The 17,284-nt window shown below is 34.9% G+C and overlaps 2 protein-coding genes across 2 annotated transcripts; one reads left to right on the forward strand and one right to left on the reverse strand.

Moving 5' to 3' along the window:
- Positions 1-421: 421 nt before the first annotated feature.
- mettl25b (methyltransferase like 25B) lies at positions 422-9,667 on the reverse strand. The gene is made up of 8 exons (XM_026284030.1): positions 9,275-9,667; positions 8,963-9,081; positions 6,039-6,255; positions 5,827-5,889; positions 5,594-5,728; positions 3,348-4,165; positions 1,937-2,121; positions 422-1,509 (listed from the first exon to the last, which is right to left on the reverse strand). The coding sequence occupies exons 1-8, from the start codon at positions 9,515-9,517 to the stop codon at positions 1,406-1,408; spliced, it is 1,884 nt and encodes a 627-aa protein (XP_026139815.1). The 5' UTR covers positions 9,518-9,667; the 3' UTR covers positions 422-1,405.
- A 179-nt stretch (positions 9,668-9,846) lies between these two features.
- Positions 9,847-14,308, forward strand: isg20l2 (interferon stimulated exonuclease gene 20-like 2). The gene is made up of 4 exons (XM_026284034.1): positions 9,847-9,963; positions 10,550-11,176; positions 13,487-13,687; positions 13,925-14,308. The coding sequence occupies exons 2-4, from the start codon at positions 10,589-10,591 to the stop codon at positions 14,033-14,035; spliced, it is 900 nt and encodes a 299-aa protein (XP_026139819.1). The 5' UTR covers positions 9,847-9,963; positions 10,550-10,588; the 3' UTR covers positions 14,036-14,308.
- The last annotated feature ends 2,976 nt before the right edge of the window (positions 14,309-17,284 follow it).

The raw sequence follows: 17,284 nt of genomic DNA on the forward strand, positions 1-17,284 counted from the left end.
GCACTCAATACTTGGTTGGGGCTCTTTTGTATGAATTACTGCTTAATTGCAGTATGGGATGGAGGAGAACAGTCTGTGGCACTGCTGAGGCATTATTGAAGCCCAGGTTGCTTTGATAGCAGTCTTCATATCCTCTTTATTTTTTTGTCAGATGTTACTTCTCTTTCTCGTCACAATAATCCATACAGGTGCTTCTCAAAAAGTCTGAATATTCTGGAAAAGGTCTTTATTTTTTGTCATCTAATTAAAAAAACCTTCACTGCACACAAAGTGAAATATTTCAAGAGTTTTGTTTTAATTCTGATGGTTACGACTTACAGCTTGGGAAAATAAAAATCTGCTGGTGTTGCTCCATTGTGTTTAATCAAGTCCAAAGTCAATGCAGCCATCTACCAGGAGATTTTGGAGCACTTTATGCTTCCATCTGCTGACAAGCTTTATGGAGATGCTGATTTCATTTTGCAGCAGGACTTTAGCACCTGTCCACAGTGCCAAATCCACTACCAAGTGGTTTGATGACCATGATATTACTGTGCTTGATTGGCCAGCCAACTCACCTGACCTATTTGCTTTTTTTTTTATTAAATTACAAAACATTAAGACCTCTTCCATGATATTCTATTTTTTAGATGTACCTCTTTTATGGAATTAAATTGTTAAATTATTTTATTGAACAATTCTAATACATCAGTGCTTATAGTTGAAATGAGCAAAGAAATGAGTCTCTGTGACTGCAGCATACTTTACATACTAGAAATATCATGGGTGCTTACTGTCTTTGAAGGTTTGACCTGATTTTATATTAAGAGTGCCATCTATAGGTTAAAATCAGACATGTCAACCTTTTTATTAAATTTTTTTTTTTATTTATTTACAAAATAGAACATTCATACACCTGCAGTCATATATGAGATTCTTGGTCTGAATTTGTCTCTTTTGTAATAGAGATGAACCATAGATGATAGCAACTTTGCCCAGTGTAATAAAAAATCCTGTGCCTTAAAAAAAAAAAAAAAGAGAATATTTTATCCAATAAATCCAGTCTGACAGCTTTGAAAAAACACAAAACAGTTTGAGTGTCTTATGTCTTTTTAATAGAGTTAAAAATATGAAAATCATATATTAAAATTTCTAATTTAAAAGAAGAATTTCCCTCTCTCCTATTCAGACAAAATCTGATTTAAAATGTGGGACAGTTTTTGCTTCTAAGTGAAGGAAAGTATGACGGGAAAAAAATGACAATGAGCCATTAATGGGTCACTCTGGAAAATGGAAAATCAGACCTCTAATTTCAGTTTTCTAATGTCAGACGGTTCATTTAAGGGCATTTTACTCATAAAATGTAACTGTTAATCTAATTATGTGGTTGTGAGTCAGAACTTGGATTCAAATATCTCAGTGTATGTTATTTCATTCCGCTCTGTGCTTCTTTGGGCTTGACGGCAACCAGTACCAGGTTTCGTGGGGAAAAAGCAGCATCAAAGAGTGGGATGAGTTCACTCTGGAAACCTAAATATGAAAATACAAAGATGTATTATATTTATACAATAAGGGAACTGATTTCTACACCTGGAAAAGTGATAATGCAAAAAGGTAATGGAAACTTTGATAAGTTATGTCAAGATGTAAAATATGTTATTTTGTAGATCCTGATATTTTTGAGTAAAAAAAAAAAATTTGACTAGAAAAGTCATGTAAATAAATTATAATTGAATGAAACTTTTGAGACTTCTTTCTCTGTAAAAAAAAATATATATATATATATATATATATATATATATATAATAATAATATTTAATAATATTAATAAAAAATATATCTATTTTTTTTAATTATATAAACATGTCAGAAAAAGAAAACAGTTGTGTCAAAAGGAAAAAAGCTAATTTTGTCATTTTCAGTTCTTTATATGAGTGACTGGCTCTGCTTTATTTACCTCTCTCCTGCAGAAAAATCATTCGGTCCAGTAACACTAGGGTTTCCACCACAGGTGCGAGGAGAAGAACCAGGCTGAAGTACGCCACCACTCTACCCTGCTGCGCTAGCATTGCATCCACAGCGTCAGAGTCAAATGGGAGATCAGCAGGTAGGCCCACCCTTGGCAATGCCAAACGAGCATACCTGTTATAAAACAAAAGATAAACTTATCATGCAGCTGTCTAGCATCTCAAATGTACTTGAAAATAGGAGTTTAACACATTTCATTTAAGTCTACTGAACTAGCTTCTCAGGTCCTTCCTGTTCTAGGAACTGAAGCTCAGGGGGAAGTCACAGATACGTGACTCTTTAATGGGGTCATGAACTGAGAAACCAAAATTCCCTTAATCTTTTCACAATTATGAGGTCATTGTACTATAAAAACCTCCTGTAAGTTTCAGACCTCTAAAGACCTTTGTCAGTCTAAAAACAGCTAATACTGAAGACAGTCTGCCAAAATGACAGTAATTTTACAAAAGCTTTAAATGCAGTAAATTGTTGTTGTCATGCTATACGTGCATACAGACGGCAGCGTTGTTGAAACCAGATGATAGATTCTTAGATGGTAGATTCTTAATCAGAGTATTGTCTTAACTATGTTAAAATTTGATTATTGTTGTCCATGTAAACCTACTGTATGATGTAATAAATGTGGATAAGCATAAGAAGCAGAAGATCAGTGCCTGATTGTACATCAATGTCTGTTTAGCCCGGCCCACCGATTCGTGCATGTATTTATGAGAGACGAATGCACAGGTCTATGCAAAATCCAACTAAAAAAGATGTCTCTGAAAACAACAAGATGCTGTGCAGTGCCAACTTCTCTTTACACTGCCTTCCATGTGATCCAAACATTAGGAAAAAGTGGATGAACTTTATTTTTTTGTGTAGTTAAAGACAACGTAATTTTACCACAGTTTTGTTAACAAACAAGGCACAATTGGATGCATGATTTTTTTATATTAAATGCGGGGAAGACTGAAACTTAAAGATGATGCTGTGCCGACTATATTACTGTTGGAACAAACAAGTGTAATTGTTTTTAATAAGTGATCACTATTGTTTTGTCTGTTAAACAGATCGTTTGATGTGAGTATTTATGTGGTTTTAACCTAAAACACAACAGTGTCCATCTGTGAAGGATTGTAGACTATCAAGCATGCACAGGTGTTAGCCAGTCATAGCAATGGGCGTTTACTTATCCGCCACACCTATTCAAACAGAGCATTCTGATGAAGGGGGTCGAAAACTGTGCAGAAAATAGTCTATTACTGAAAAAAAACACTATAAGTGGACCTTGGAGAACTGTGTAAAATAATAAACAGAGGCAGTTCACCCCCTTTAAAGATATTATTAATAAAGACACTAACTCTGAAAATGACAGGTTGTGGGCTTTCCGAACAGTCTGAACTCCTGGTCTGCGCATATCAGGCCTCTCCGCTCTGATGATGCTTTCTAAGATGGCTCTGTAGCAGTGTGTCCTCAGTAAGCCGCTGTCCTCTCTCAGTCGGTGGAGATAGTCCTCTATTGCATGACACGCTCCCTCTCGTGCCTTATAAGACAACTGGTGCCCTGGTAATCCATGTACCCAGTCACTCATTGGATAACCAAATTCTAAACAAGAATCCTCCGCAGTGTCTGCAGAACATGGGGGATGGAAAATGCCAGGAGGGTTTGGGTTCTCCTGGGTTGAGATTTTCATGTAGCAGCAAGCGACAGATGTGATGACCTGAACGTACGGGCAGTTGGCAAAATGACGAAGAAGTGTAGAGCTAAGGTCTCCACATGCATGAAGACCGGTGAGTACAAAACGAGCAGGTTTTTTGGCATCACAATCAGTAACTGGTATGGGTTTACAAGTAAGCATTTCAGTTGCCATCCCTGATGGAGTAACCCCAGTGTTTATTTGGGTTACGGAGTCTGAACTATTGATGTCAGTTTTATTAGTATGTGATGTATTTTGTAACTCTCCCACTCTGATTTGGCATGAATGCGGCTCTAGATTAATTTCCTCCACCCGTTGTTTCTTTTCATATGGCCCAGAGGTTGCTCCAATACTGTCACTTTCAGTTGCTGTCACACCAAGCTGCTGAATGAAGACATCCCATGAAGCCTTCGGGTTGACCCAGCCCACCACATGACGAGGAGAAGGACCAGGTGCAGAATGAAGACTTTGAGTGTTTCCTGACTACAACAGAGACAATGATGAGAAAACTTGTGGTTGACTCAGTAAAGATGTAAAAATAAAAGATGATAAAAAAAAGTTTAATATTTAAGATTTACAAATAAAATAAAACAATAATGACAATGAAAATTTATTTATATAGCACAATTAACTACAACTTCCGTCGACCAATGTGCTTTCCATTAGGTCATTAAAAACAGAGAAAAACACACAATGAACAAACAAACAAAAAAAAATATATATATAAAATTGTTCAGATATCTAATCAGCCAAATGCTTTTGAAAATAAAAATGTTTTTAGCCTGGACTTAAAAATATTAAGAGAAGAGGCTTGTCTAATGGACAGTGGCAAGGCGTTCCAAAGCCTGGGGGCAGCAATACAGAAAGCACGGTCTCCCCTGCACTTAAGCCTCGACTTTGGAGTAAACAATAGATCCTGGTTGGAAGACCGAAGGGATCTAGTGGGTTTATACTCGGTCAGCAACTCCCTGAGATAAAGTGGAGCCAAACCATTCAGGGATTTAAAGATGAGGAGCAACATCTTAAAATCAATTCTAAAACAAACAGGCAGCCAATGTAGTGAGCATAAAATAGGAGTGATATGCTCCCTCCTTTTGACGCCACACAAGAGTCTAGCCGCAGCATTCTGAACAAGCTGCAAGCGGGATAAAGCTGTCTGACTAATTCCAAAGTAAAGTGAGTTACAGTAGTCCAGTTTTGATGAAATAAAAACGTGAATTACTTTTTCAAAATCTTTAAAAGAAAGAAAAGGCTTAGCTTTGGAAAGCTGACGCAGCTGAAAAAAGCAAGATTTGACAACTGAATTTATTTGTTGGTCAAACTTTAAGCCATCATCAAAAATGAAGCCAAGGTTTTTTACCCATGATTTTAAACATGGAGTCATCCCTCCCAAATCAATTTTTGGGGAATTTGAAAATTCAGATGGACCAAAAAATATAATTTCTGTTTTCTTTTCATTGAAAATTTAAAAATTTAAGGAAAGCCAAGTCTTTACATCTGCCAAACATGCCATAAGAGACTCAAGACCCACAGAGTTTCGTTTGACAGGCAGATAAACCTGAGTGTCATCCGCATAACAGTGAAATGACAAACCATGTTTTCTAAAAATTGAGCCAAGTGGGAGCATATAGAGGGAAAAAAGCAAAGGAGCCAAAATAGAACCCTGAGGAACCCCACAGGGCAAAAAAGCATTACTCGAGTAATGTTCACCCATCTTGACTGAAAAACTCCTATTTGCAAAATATGATTTAAACAATAAAATAGGAAATAATATAAAATATAATAATACAAAATAAAACATGGTCTTAGTGATAATGCCAGCTATTTGTGTGTGTATCAATCTTTATGTAATATAGGAAATACACAATTAATGAATAGATTATTTAATAGTATACTTTATTAGTGTCATACCTTTTGATTCTCTTTGGTGAGTGTCAATAGAAGCTGTCTATCAAATTTGGTTGCCATAAAAACAAGGTTAGGGTCAGCCTCAATTCCAGTGACATCCAGGCCAAGTCCAAAAGACAGAAACCGTGTCAAATGGCCCTGGAGGGATGGATCAAATTAAAGTGAGTAATTTGCATATTTATAATTTAACGACTGGCATATTTACCATTATAAAATTAAGCAAGACATTACTGTACCTGTCCAGACCCAACATCAACCACACAGCTACAGTTAACCTGATCACACAGCTTCTTGACCAGCTAGGAGAGACAGTTCAGCAGAAAAAAAAACAACAACATTGTAAATGATCTTTAGATTATCAAATAGTCTTAATGGAGTCATATTTCTTTAATAACGGCCTTCAGAATCTTTCCACATTGACATTGCATGCAGTATAATGCACCCATACCGTGCCTAGTCTTCTGATTTCGTGCTGCTTCTTGGGCTTGACGTGTTTACGAAAAATGTGTCCTAACAAAGAACTCTGACTCTGGTTCGACTGAAACTCCTCAGGCACTGCTGCACCTATGTCCTGACCGTGCCCATCTGGTGCTTTACGTGGAAACGACAGCACATGTGCTGCTGTCCGCAGTGCCAGTAAGGACAGAGGCCACACAGATGGGTACCTAAATGACAGAATAAATACAACACCTTTGAATTTACTTCCATTTATTTGTTTACTACATAGAAACAATTAAAATGTATTATAGGTTTAACTAAATGCTAAATGAATAAATTTAAATGTAATGTAAATAGTATATATATATGAATATGAATTACTGTTTGATTATGAGGGAATATACAAGATATGCAAGGTTATTATAGTTAACAAAAAAAACAAGAAATAAACAAGATATTAACTTAAAATACTCAAAAACTTTTAATTAAAAAAATATATATGAAAAAACCCCATAAAATACTTCAATTTTAAACAAAATGAAAATGAAAGCAGAAAAAAAATATATATATATATCAAAATAACAATAAAACCATAAATGCATCACAATGATACTAAAATAACACTGGTACAATAAGCAATTTTGGTATTGGATTTTACCACTTGATATCTAATGTAAAATATTGGTCCCAACACAAAACCTTGAATTCTAATTATATATTTGAATGGGGCGGACTTTACCATTAGGCAAAGGTCGGCAATTGCCTTGGGCCCCGAGCTACCTAGGGGCCCCCAAAATGCCCCATTAACTTGCTTAAAGATTTTTATTTTTTTTTACTTCGTGCAAAATATATATTTCTAAAACTCCATTTGCGAAAAATGGCATCAAATCATTAGTGTCGCAGACAGGAGGGCCCCCCCCCCCCCACCTCACTACATTGGACTATTCCATTATTTCACTTACTGCGCATCTGCGAAAGTGACAAGGCTGTAATGCGCCAAAAAACTGACGAAGAAGAAGTGATTGACAGTGATAGACATTGTGTACAGAGAGAGAGTGTTGACAGTAAAAATGAAGCGAAGCTACCCAAGCGGTGCTGAAAAAAGGAAGAAACAGGAAGAAAGCAAAAAGTTTTTAGGAAAATTGATGAGTAATGAGTACTAGCAGTCACTAGCCGCATTTCCACTGTCGGCCCAGTGCGAGCCAGGGCTTAAAAGAGGCCGTTTGTTTGCATGCTTTGTTATATATTCAAATTCAAAATCATCGATGTTTTAACTATAGAATTGATTTAATTTATCAGGACTCAAAATTAATCACACATAAATACACTTATTTCTATTTTATTTATTTATTTTTAACGCTTATGACAATAGCCTGCTTATTCAGTCGAGTCTGTCTCTGTTTATTAGCCACAGTATAGCCGTCACATTTAGAATGAATGATAATATCTCTATTTTTATAAAAGCTCCCGAACAAAAAACATTATTAGGCTATATTCTTTTATGATAGGCAACGTTAGATAAACTCGAGACGAGGCTTGTTAAAGATAATATAAGTTACTTAATACACGATTGTGATAGAGAATAAGAAGCTGACATCTGATTTCTTCAAGCGGTCATATTTTACCATGTTTACTATGGTAATATGTTTAGCGTGCATATCTTTTTCATCGCTTATACATATTTCTGCCTTGTATGGTGATTATCCACATTGGATCAAGTTATTTCAAACACTCGCTGCTGACTGAAAGAGAGTTTTGAGCTCAACTTATTTAAAAAAAAAAAAAGTGTTTAATGCTGGTGTTAAAGCTGTTATCTTTCTTAAATGATCCTCGGCGCAGACTCTCTATTTTTATAAAAGCTCCCGAACAAAAATTATTATATTTTGATGATATGCAACGTGGAGCTAAACTCTTGAAACGAGACGACAGATAAAATGTTACTTAATAAATACACAATTGTGATAGAGAATAAGAAGCTGACGTCTGATTTCTCCAAGCGGTCATATTTAACATGTTTACTGTGTAACGTTAATGTTTAGCGTGCATAGTCTTTTACATCGCTTATAAATATTTCTGCCTTGTTTAGTGATTATAATCCACATTGGATCAAGTTATTTCAAACACTTGCTGCGAACTAAGAGTGAGTTTTGAGCTCAACTTATTTTAAAACGTCGTTAATGCTGGTGTTAAAGCTGTTATCTTTCTGAAATGATCCGCGCTGACGCTCTCTAGACACGGAGAAACTCCGCCTTTGTTTATAACCCCTCCTCTAGCCCCAGCTGGCCCGCTTTGGCTCAAGGTTTTCGTCGGGCCAAAAAACCCTGGCCGTTGGCCCCGAGGAAGCCCCGGCGAGGCACGATCAAGCCCCGGAAGTGACAGTGGAAACGCGACTGGCCCTGGCACGCACTAGAGCCCGGTCCTAGCTCGATAGTGGAAACACGGCAGATGTTTATACATCATTGCTGTGTGAAGACTGCTGAAGAGAAGTAACAATTAGGGCTTTTTTTTTAAAATAAGGATTGACAAAAGGAGGGAAACAAGAGATGTAGAGGGCCCCATGTCTGTGTTTGCCTTGGGCCCCAAAATGTCTAAATCCGCCCCTGTATTTGATCACTTCATGCATTTCTATCTTAGGAGTTTAGAGATAGTTTTAAGTTCTGTCTGAAATTTTCATCTAAAATGTATGGGTCCTTCTTCTAGGCATTTTTTTATAAAATAACTAAATACAGGAGCCTGATAAACAAAGAAACAAATGTTCATTTTAGAAGATAATTTCAGACAGCATGCTTTTATATCTGAACTCTTCATTTAATTATCTCATAGCTTTTTCTACAGGCAAATGCTCCAAAGTGAATTTTGAGCAATGTTCTGGCTTTGTAACATTATCTTAATTTAAGGCAACCAGAGACAGATACACAGAATAAACTCGTTTACCGCCTGTCCTTAATCTCTTTATCCAGCAGCAGATCAGCGATCTGTGGGGGTGTAAGATCACCGAGGGCGTCCTGCCAGCTCACAGGCAAAGTGTCCCACAAACTCTCACTGAAGAACTCCTGCGTGGACGCACAAACACAGATACACTTTCACATGCACATAAATATTTCATCTGACAGAAACCCCGCGGTTTAACACATAGGATTATCCGTTTACTGTTACACTCGCAATTTAATTCTTGACAAAGCTTACAGCATAGCAGTTTATAATGCACAAACACAGAAATAATAAAAGGTGTTGTAGATTTATTACTATTATGTAGGAGTCTGATATGTGTCTGTAGGTTGACAAGAGCGAAGTCAGCTTCTCAGCTAGTTCTCTCTGCTCCTGCTCCGAAAAAGCCGCCACAAACATTTCTTCAGCACAGCAAACACCATGCGGGTTAAACTGGGTGCCCGTCAATATTACGAGTAGTCGTTTAATATAAAAAACTCTTTGGGAACGTATTAAGACTTTGGTGTTTACATGTAGCAATCCGACCACACGTGTTTGCATGTGCGCCGCCTACTAGCGATTTCCTATTCGTGAATGAATCAATGATTCGGTTGAATTGATTCACAAACTGATCTAAATTATTCATTCACGATTGGGAGTTGACTCCAACTTGATTACGAACAATGCAGTTATGTGTATGTTTTTTATTTTATTATTATTATTTTTTTTACATTTGTGTATTTTTTTTTATTATTATGATATACCATAATCACGTTTATAATAAAAACGGCGTCGAAAACTTAATAAACAGTAAACAGAAACCTTTAGAATCACTGAAGTAGGTTTGAACCGGTTCTTTGAAACGAACTGTTCGAAAGAGTCGAACTTCCCTTAACGGTTAAAATCCGACCCGGAAGTATATATGCAGTCACACGTACTACATGCTTGTTTAGTACACAATCATAAGGAAAACAATATCAAAGATCGCTGTTTTCGGGCAAATAATGGTATGTACTAGAACATTTTGAAAGTTTATGTCTATACGTTAAAGAATCGCACACTTTATTTTGCTATTCACAGTGTAATAACTCAGCTGTGTAGTAAAACTATTGTCTTTGCATTGCTTTAAAAACATCGTTTATTAAGGGGGTTCAGATTTTTACATGCCACATTTAACCAATATGATTTGTCGTCTGAGCTTATTTTAAAAGGCATCTATATATTTCAGTGTATAAAAAATGTGTTAAAAAATTTTTGGATTCTTTTGTAAAGCATTATTTAGTTCGTTTCTGTTACATAGTTGCGTTTTTTTCTTTTTACTATTCATTGTTGTAGTATTGTACTGTATTTTTTAAATGTAAGATTTGTATTAGTTATTTGTTTATCAATTAATTATTAGTTAATATTTAAAAAATATTTTAGTCAGTAATTTATTGAGTTAATTTTTATTAAATATATATTATGTTAATTATTTTTTTATCATTTAAACATTTTATACACTTTTCTACAGAATGATTATCACAATCATTTTGTGTGGTCAAGTCAGTTCTTTGCCTTGACAGTTGTTTTCTTTTTCTTTGTCTTAACATCAAGAAGACACCTGCTGTCATCAACCTCTGAGGGTGTACAAGAATGTCAGGGATTATGTTGAACCTGGTTTGTGAGCCTAGTCAAGGAGGGAAATCAGGTAAATCCAGAGGAAATGCCAAGCATGAACGTTTCCTGGGAAGGAGACATTACCTGGAGCACAAGGGTTTGTTAAAAGAGAAACAAAATAAAAAGCAAAACAACATGCAGAGAAATAAAAACAAGTCTAGAAACACGCAGCTCAATGGCGGTGATCAATCAAAACCAGGTCCTATTTTTCCTAAATTTACCTGTTATCTTCCTAATAAGACAAATGAGCCTTCTAGTTCTGCACAGACATTTTCATTTCCATCCACTGCCTCCACATCTCAGAGGCATCCGACTCACAAATCATCCCCCCGCACTCTCGGACCTTTGAAATGCGTAGCATTGGACTGTGAGATGGTGGGCACAGGACCGAAGGGGTGTCGCAATGAACTTGCCCGCTGTAGTATCGTCACCTACGAAGGAGATGTGATTTATGATAAATATATCAAACCCATCAATCCTGTGACGGATTTCCGCACTCGCTGGAGTGGAATCAGGAGGCAGGACCTACTCCATGCCATACCCTTTGATCAGGCACAGAAAGAGGTATGAAAGTGAATCTCTACTTCAATGAGCATGTTTAAAGGGATACTCCACCCCAAAATGAAAATTTTGTCATTAATTACCTACCCCCATGTCATTCCAAACCCGAAGATTTGTTCGTCTTCAGAACACAATTTAAGATATTTTGGATGAAAACCAGCAGGTTTGTGACTGTCCCATTGACGGCCAAGTAAGTTACATTGTCAAGGTCCAGAAAAGTATAAAAAGCATTGTTAGAATAGTTCATCTGCCATCAGTGGTTCAACCGTAACGTTATGAAGCGACGAGAATACTTTTTGTAAAACAAAAATAACGACTTTATTCAACAATTCTTTTGTATTTTTGTGTACAAACAGTACTCTCATTGCATTGCATTTATATGTAGCCTAAAGAAGGCACTTTTTTTTATGTAAACGGTTGCGAAAGAAAAGTTTCCAAAATTAAATTCAGATCCTGCCACACAGTTAAATAAATGAAATTCAGTGATGTAATATGTGCATACCCATTACATTTTATGAAGGCATTGAGGCTTGAGGTTTTTGCTTTTTCTTTTCTTTTCTTTTTTCTTTCTCAAATCACATAATGTCATAATTTGTTTGTGGACATATTACACAATAATAATAATAATATTTAACATTTCTAATGGATCAGTGAAACTATCACCATATGAACATCAAAATATTAAAATCTTTGTTTTCATACACTGAAAAAAGTAATAAGTAAATTTACTTAATTTTTATTTGGCAAATTTTTGCACAAGCATTTTTCAAGTAAATTTAACACATTTGGAAATTAAGTAAATCTACTTAACTAAGTTAAATAAAAAAATAAAATAATAATAATAATAAGTACATTTTATTGAGTAAAATTTAATTAAATAATATTAAATTAATGCATTTAGCAGACACTTTTATCCAAAGCAACTTACAGTGCATTCAGGCTAACAATTTTCACCTATCATGTGTTCCCGGGGAATCGAACACCCCCAACCTTGCACTTGGTAATGCAATGTTCTAACACTGAGCTACAGGAACACTTCAAGATTTTGTGAAAAATAAGTGAAAATTTCACTTACTTACTTTTTTATTTTGGAAAAGTTTTTACACTAACAAAAAACCAGAAACAGATATTCTAGAAATTTCTAAATGTAAAATAATTTTTTTCAAAAGTTTTATCAAATGAGGGTAAATAAGTCTCTCACTTCTGTCCCTTTAAACCAGTTTACAGCAAAGACAGCACGAAGGACTGGATGCACATGATAAATATTCTGCAATTAAGAAAACAGACAAAAGAAATCGCACTGTAAAACCCGATAAGTAAACAGATTGCCTTGATTTAAACCATGTAAGTTTTAAAACTTTGCATTTAAGTAATTAAGTGATTAACTAAGTGCTGATTGAGAATTAGTGATGAACAGCTGCTGTTAACAAACAGAATCACTGAAGAAAAGAGAAACACAAGAACTACTACAACTGACTTCAGACACAGCCTTAGATGAAATCAACTGAAATAAAATACATGAAATCTCTCAAGATCTGGTTAAACAACCCCACAAACAGCATCACCAGCTCCACTTATTAATAACCAGACTGACTTTATTTCTGTCAGACGTCTACAGAAGATCTTATTGAGAATGAACTAAGGTTTAGATGTTGATTTATTGTTTCATTTGAAGTAACCATGTTAGAGATCAGTGTTTGCTTTAGTTGGGCTCTTGACCCTTGATTTCTGTCTTAGTCTTTTCTCTGGCTGTTATAACCATGTGTTTCTAAAACACATTTGTTATAACTCAAAAGCCCAGAAGAAATGCCATCAGAAGAAATGCCATCACGGTTGGATAAAAGTGTCTGCTAAATGCATTAATTTCATATTATTTAATTAAATTTTACTCAATAAAATGTTCTTATTATTATTTAATTTTTTTTACTTAACTTAGTTAAGTAGATTTACTTAATTTCCAAATGTGTTAAATTTACTTGAAAAATGCTTGTGCAAAAACTTGCCAAATAAAAATTAAGTAAATTTACTTATTACTTTTTTCAGTGTATTTAACAATATGGATGTGTTATATATTGGTAGAACGATAACTTGTCAGTTATCAGTCGGTGTAATGTTTTAAAATTTTGTTCCTAAATTCACAGCATTTACAAATGACTGATTTTAGATTTTTAGATTTATTTTTATTTAATTATTTAGACCAAAAAAATCATCCATGTATTCATTGTGCTCAAAATAAACCAAATAATGACAAACCAGTAATAGTCTGATTGATTTTGTAAGTCTACTAAGCATTATTATACGTTTTGCTCACAGATTTTGAAGATAATAACAGGGAAAGTGGTTGTGGGCCATGCCATCCATAATGACTTCAAGGTTTTAAAATATTTCCATCCTGCTTGCCAAACACGAGATACGGCACGGATTCCACTGCTAAACCAGAAAGCTGGACTGCCTGTGAATGAAATGGTGTCTCTGAAGAAGCTCACTAAGGCTATTCTCAAAAAGGACATTCAGGTGGGTTTAACTCAGCAAAAAATGTTGTAACGTCTCAGGGGATATCAGTTTCACCTGTGCCACACAGATCATAGGGCTTAGAGGAGAAGACAGGGTATATCTAGAGTCAGTTCAAAGCAGCTCTTGGGTCCTATAGGATTGAGAGAGGACGAGTCAGACTATTTTTATAAAGAAAATAAAGACAGGCTTGGCTTTAATTTTTTTTCCACTGAAAATCTCTCTCTCTTATATTTTCAGACAGGGAAGGGAGGCCACTCATCAGTAGAAGATGCCAAAGCCACCATGGAACTGTTCAAAGTAGTGGAAAGCATGGGAGCAAAAACTCTCAGCTCTCAGCATTTCAGCTAAAGCAATGGATATAGCTCTGAATCAAAAAACATAAAAGCTTTTTGAAAAATATGATTTTTACTTCCCGCCTTTTTTTTTATCAGCATAACATCTCAGCTGTGCTTGGGTTTAAATACCACTAGGGGGCTCTTCAGTTTCTGTAAAAAAAAAAAAAAAGAAAAAAAGAAAAGAAAAGAAAGTATTTTAAGTTAACTATATTGGTTTTGTTGGCTCTTTTATAGCAAATAATTAGAAATAATGATAAACTGTCCACATGATGTTTTAAATTCTGTTCAGAATATTTAAAGAAAGTTTAAAAAGAAAAGGAAAAGAAAAAAGATTTATCACTGTTCTTCAGCTGCCTGTCTTTCTGATGTCTGACGAACAGGACGAGTCAGCATTCCTCTTCTACTGTGAATTCAACACCACCACATCAATTAAAGCTCCTCCTGTATTTAACTGTCCAAATGAACAGGGCCTCAACTGCTATGCTTGAGATTACAGTCAAAGCTCTTTCCTTCCAAACCCACTCAATCATCAGTCAGTCTGTTTTTAAGAGTCCAGTCGCACCGCTTTAGTGATGTTTGGGAAGCAGCTGGATATTCCTTGCCCACCAGTTTCCCAGCAATTGAGCAAGCTCACGATGGACTGATTTTTAGCCTTATTTGGGATTTTCTTTTGCAGAAAGGTTCAATCTAACATACTATAGAACACTGTCTGATACTTGCATTACATTCAGTAATCTCACTTTTTTTGTGTGTGTGTATATATACATGATTCTTCAGAATATATGCAGAATATGCAGATTTGCTCCCCAAGCTTCCTTCAAAACAGCTGCTCAATATATTTATTGAGGCTTGATAATTTTTTAAGGATTCTTTGAATAGAAAGAAAAACAGTTTATATATATATATATATATATATATATATATATATATATATATATATATATATATATATATATATATAAACATTGTTTATATACATTGATATATTAAATATGAAATTTTCTCATTTTGAATGACTTTGGAAATCTGGCATGAAATGATGAAATTGCAATACTTTAAAGGGTAACACTTTAGAATAAGGTTCCATTAGTTAATGTTAGTTAATGTATTAATTAACATGAACAAACAAATAATAATACATTTATTACTGTATTTATTCATCTTCGTTAATGTTAGTTAATGAAAATACAGTTATTCATTGTTAGTTCATGGTAATTCACAATGCATTAACTAATGTTAACAAGCACAACTTTTGATTTAAATAATGCATTAGTAAATGTTGAAATTAACATGAACTAAGACTTATAAATGCTGTAGAAGGATTGTTCTTGCTCAGTTCATGTTAACGAAAGTAGTTAACTAACATTAACTAATGGAACCTTATTCTAAAGTGTTACCCTTTAAAGTTTTAATATTAGTATTTGCAATCTCTATATAATTTATCCTTTTGCAACATTTATTCATCTTGGCTAATATGAATTTCTACATGTACATTTCAAGTTTTATAAATAAGGATTTTTTTGTTATGAATTGATATGCATTTTCAATAAATAATACATTTATAAAATAAGTATTATACACAAAATATTTAATAAATGTGCTTAATTGTTTATTGTTATTTATGATACCTATTGCTTTTCACTTATATTAGTAATTTGAAAGTGTTCCTGAAATTTGGGTTAATAGGATGTGCTGTAGAGAGAAGGCAGTCAGTGACTTCATACTTTCCCACTTGTGGCTTGGATATGGATGGTAGTAATGTCTGTAAAACGGATCAAGTTTTAAAATCCTCAATGGCTGGCAGGCAGAGGTAATCTTGTGGTACATTAAGAGTTACCCTTGCTTATTACTAAAGGCTTACCATAATATCAGAGCCAATAAATAATGAACTGTATAGTTTTATTGTCTGGTCCTAAGGCATATAGTTAATTACTAAATGATTACCATAATGCAAGATCAAAGAAATAATGCACTAATATTCAGAGTGATATTACCTGGTTTCTCATCTTCAGGATAGACAGTCCGCTATGTTGATGTGGAAATTCCTCTTGTGTTGAAGAATATGTGATACACAAAGCCATATTCACACTCCTTTCTCTGTGTGTGCAAACTATCCATTGCTTCTGTCATCCAGCCTCTCGTCCATGAAAGTTTGCTACTGTTTTAACAGGAGGCCAGACTCTGGTCTGTTGTGTCCACATGTGGTTACCTTCACAGACATGACTCACAAATGGATCAGATTCAGACTTACAGATGTGAATCAGCAGTGACTCATGCCTCAAAACCATTTGGAACTGGTCATTTCTCTGAATAAGCATTTGTTTCATCATTACTGAAAGATCTAGTTATTAAAGCTCACCAACCTTGACACAATGTTCTCTTAGCTTAGAGAGAGTCAGCACAGCGAGTCGCGGAAGTTATTTGCACATACCCTGCTATACAGATGTGATATATGGTTGCACTGGTCCAGATTTTTTCATCATAGCATTTAGCCATGACAGTGTATACTATCTTAATATGCTTGCAGAAATGGATGCTTATTTACAATGTTGAAGTATAGCAATTGAGAGAACCAAAGCATTCATTGTGGCACTCAGCCCTTGGATTCTTGCAAAGTTGACTCTTGCCATAAATAGCAATTCTTACTTGGAACAATGGGTAAATTCAGTGAGAGTGAAAGTCTCCTCGAGATGTTTATTCATGTGACAAAAAGATTACCCTGTACTAAGACTATGCGAGAAACTTTTTTGTCATTTGTTATTTGTGGAACAAACCTTAAGACAACCTAAAAATGGAAGTTTTTTGACACATTTTGTTTAAGAAATAATTCACCGAAATGAAAGTTGCTGAAAAATGACTCACCCTTCGGCCATTATTTGTTTATTATAAACATGCAGCATTTTACCTCAAGTGATGTTAACTGATGAACTGGAGTCATGTGTGTATCACTTGTGGATTATTGGGACGTTTTTATTAGTTGTTTGGATTCTTATTCTGACGGCACCCATTCACTGCAAAGGATCCATTGGTAAGCAAGTGATGTAATGTACATTTCTCAAAATATGTTCAGATGAAGAAACAAGCTCATCTACATCTTGGATGACCTCGGGGTGAGTACATTTTCAGCAAATATTCTTTTTTGGGTTAACCATTCCTTTAATTCATAACTAAAATTATGCAATTGTGCAACACTCTTAAAACTAAAGGTTAAAAAAGGGGGTCCGTACAGTGATGCCATGAATAGAGGAAACAGTTTTAGTTC

This window comes from Carassius auratus, chromosome 16 (assembly GCF_003368295.1).
Source record: "Carassius auratus strain Wakin chromosome 16, ASM336829v1, whole genome shotgun sequence".
Taxonomy (NCBI): Eukaryota; Metazoa; Chordata; class Actinopteri; order Cypriniformes; family Cyprinidae; genus Carassius; species Carassius auratus.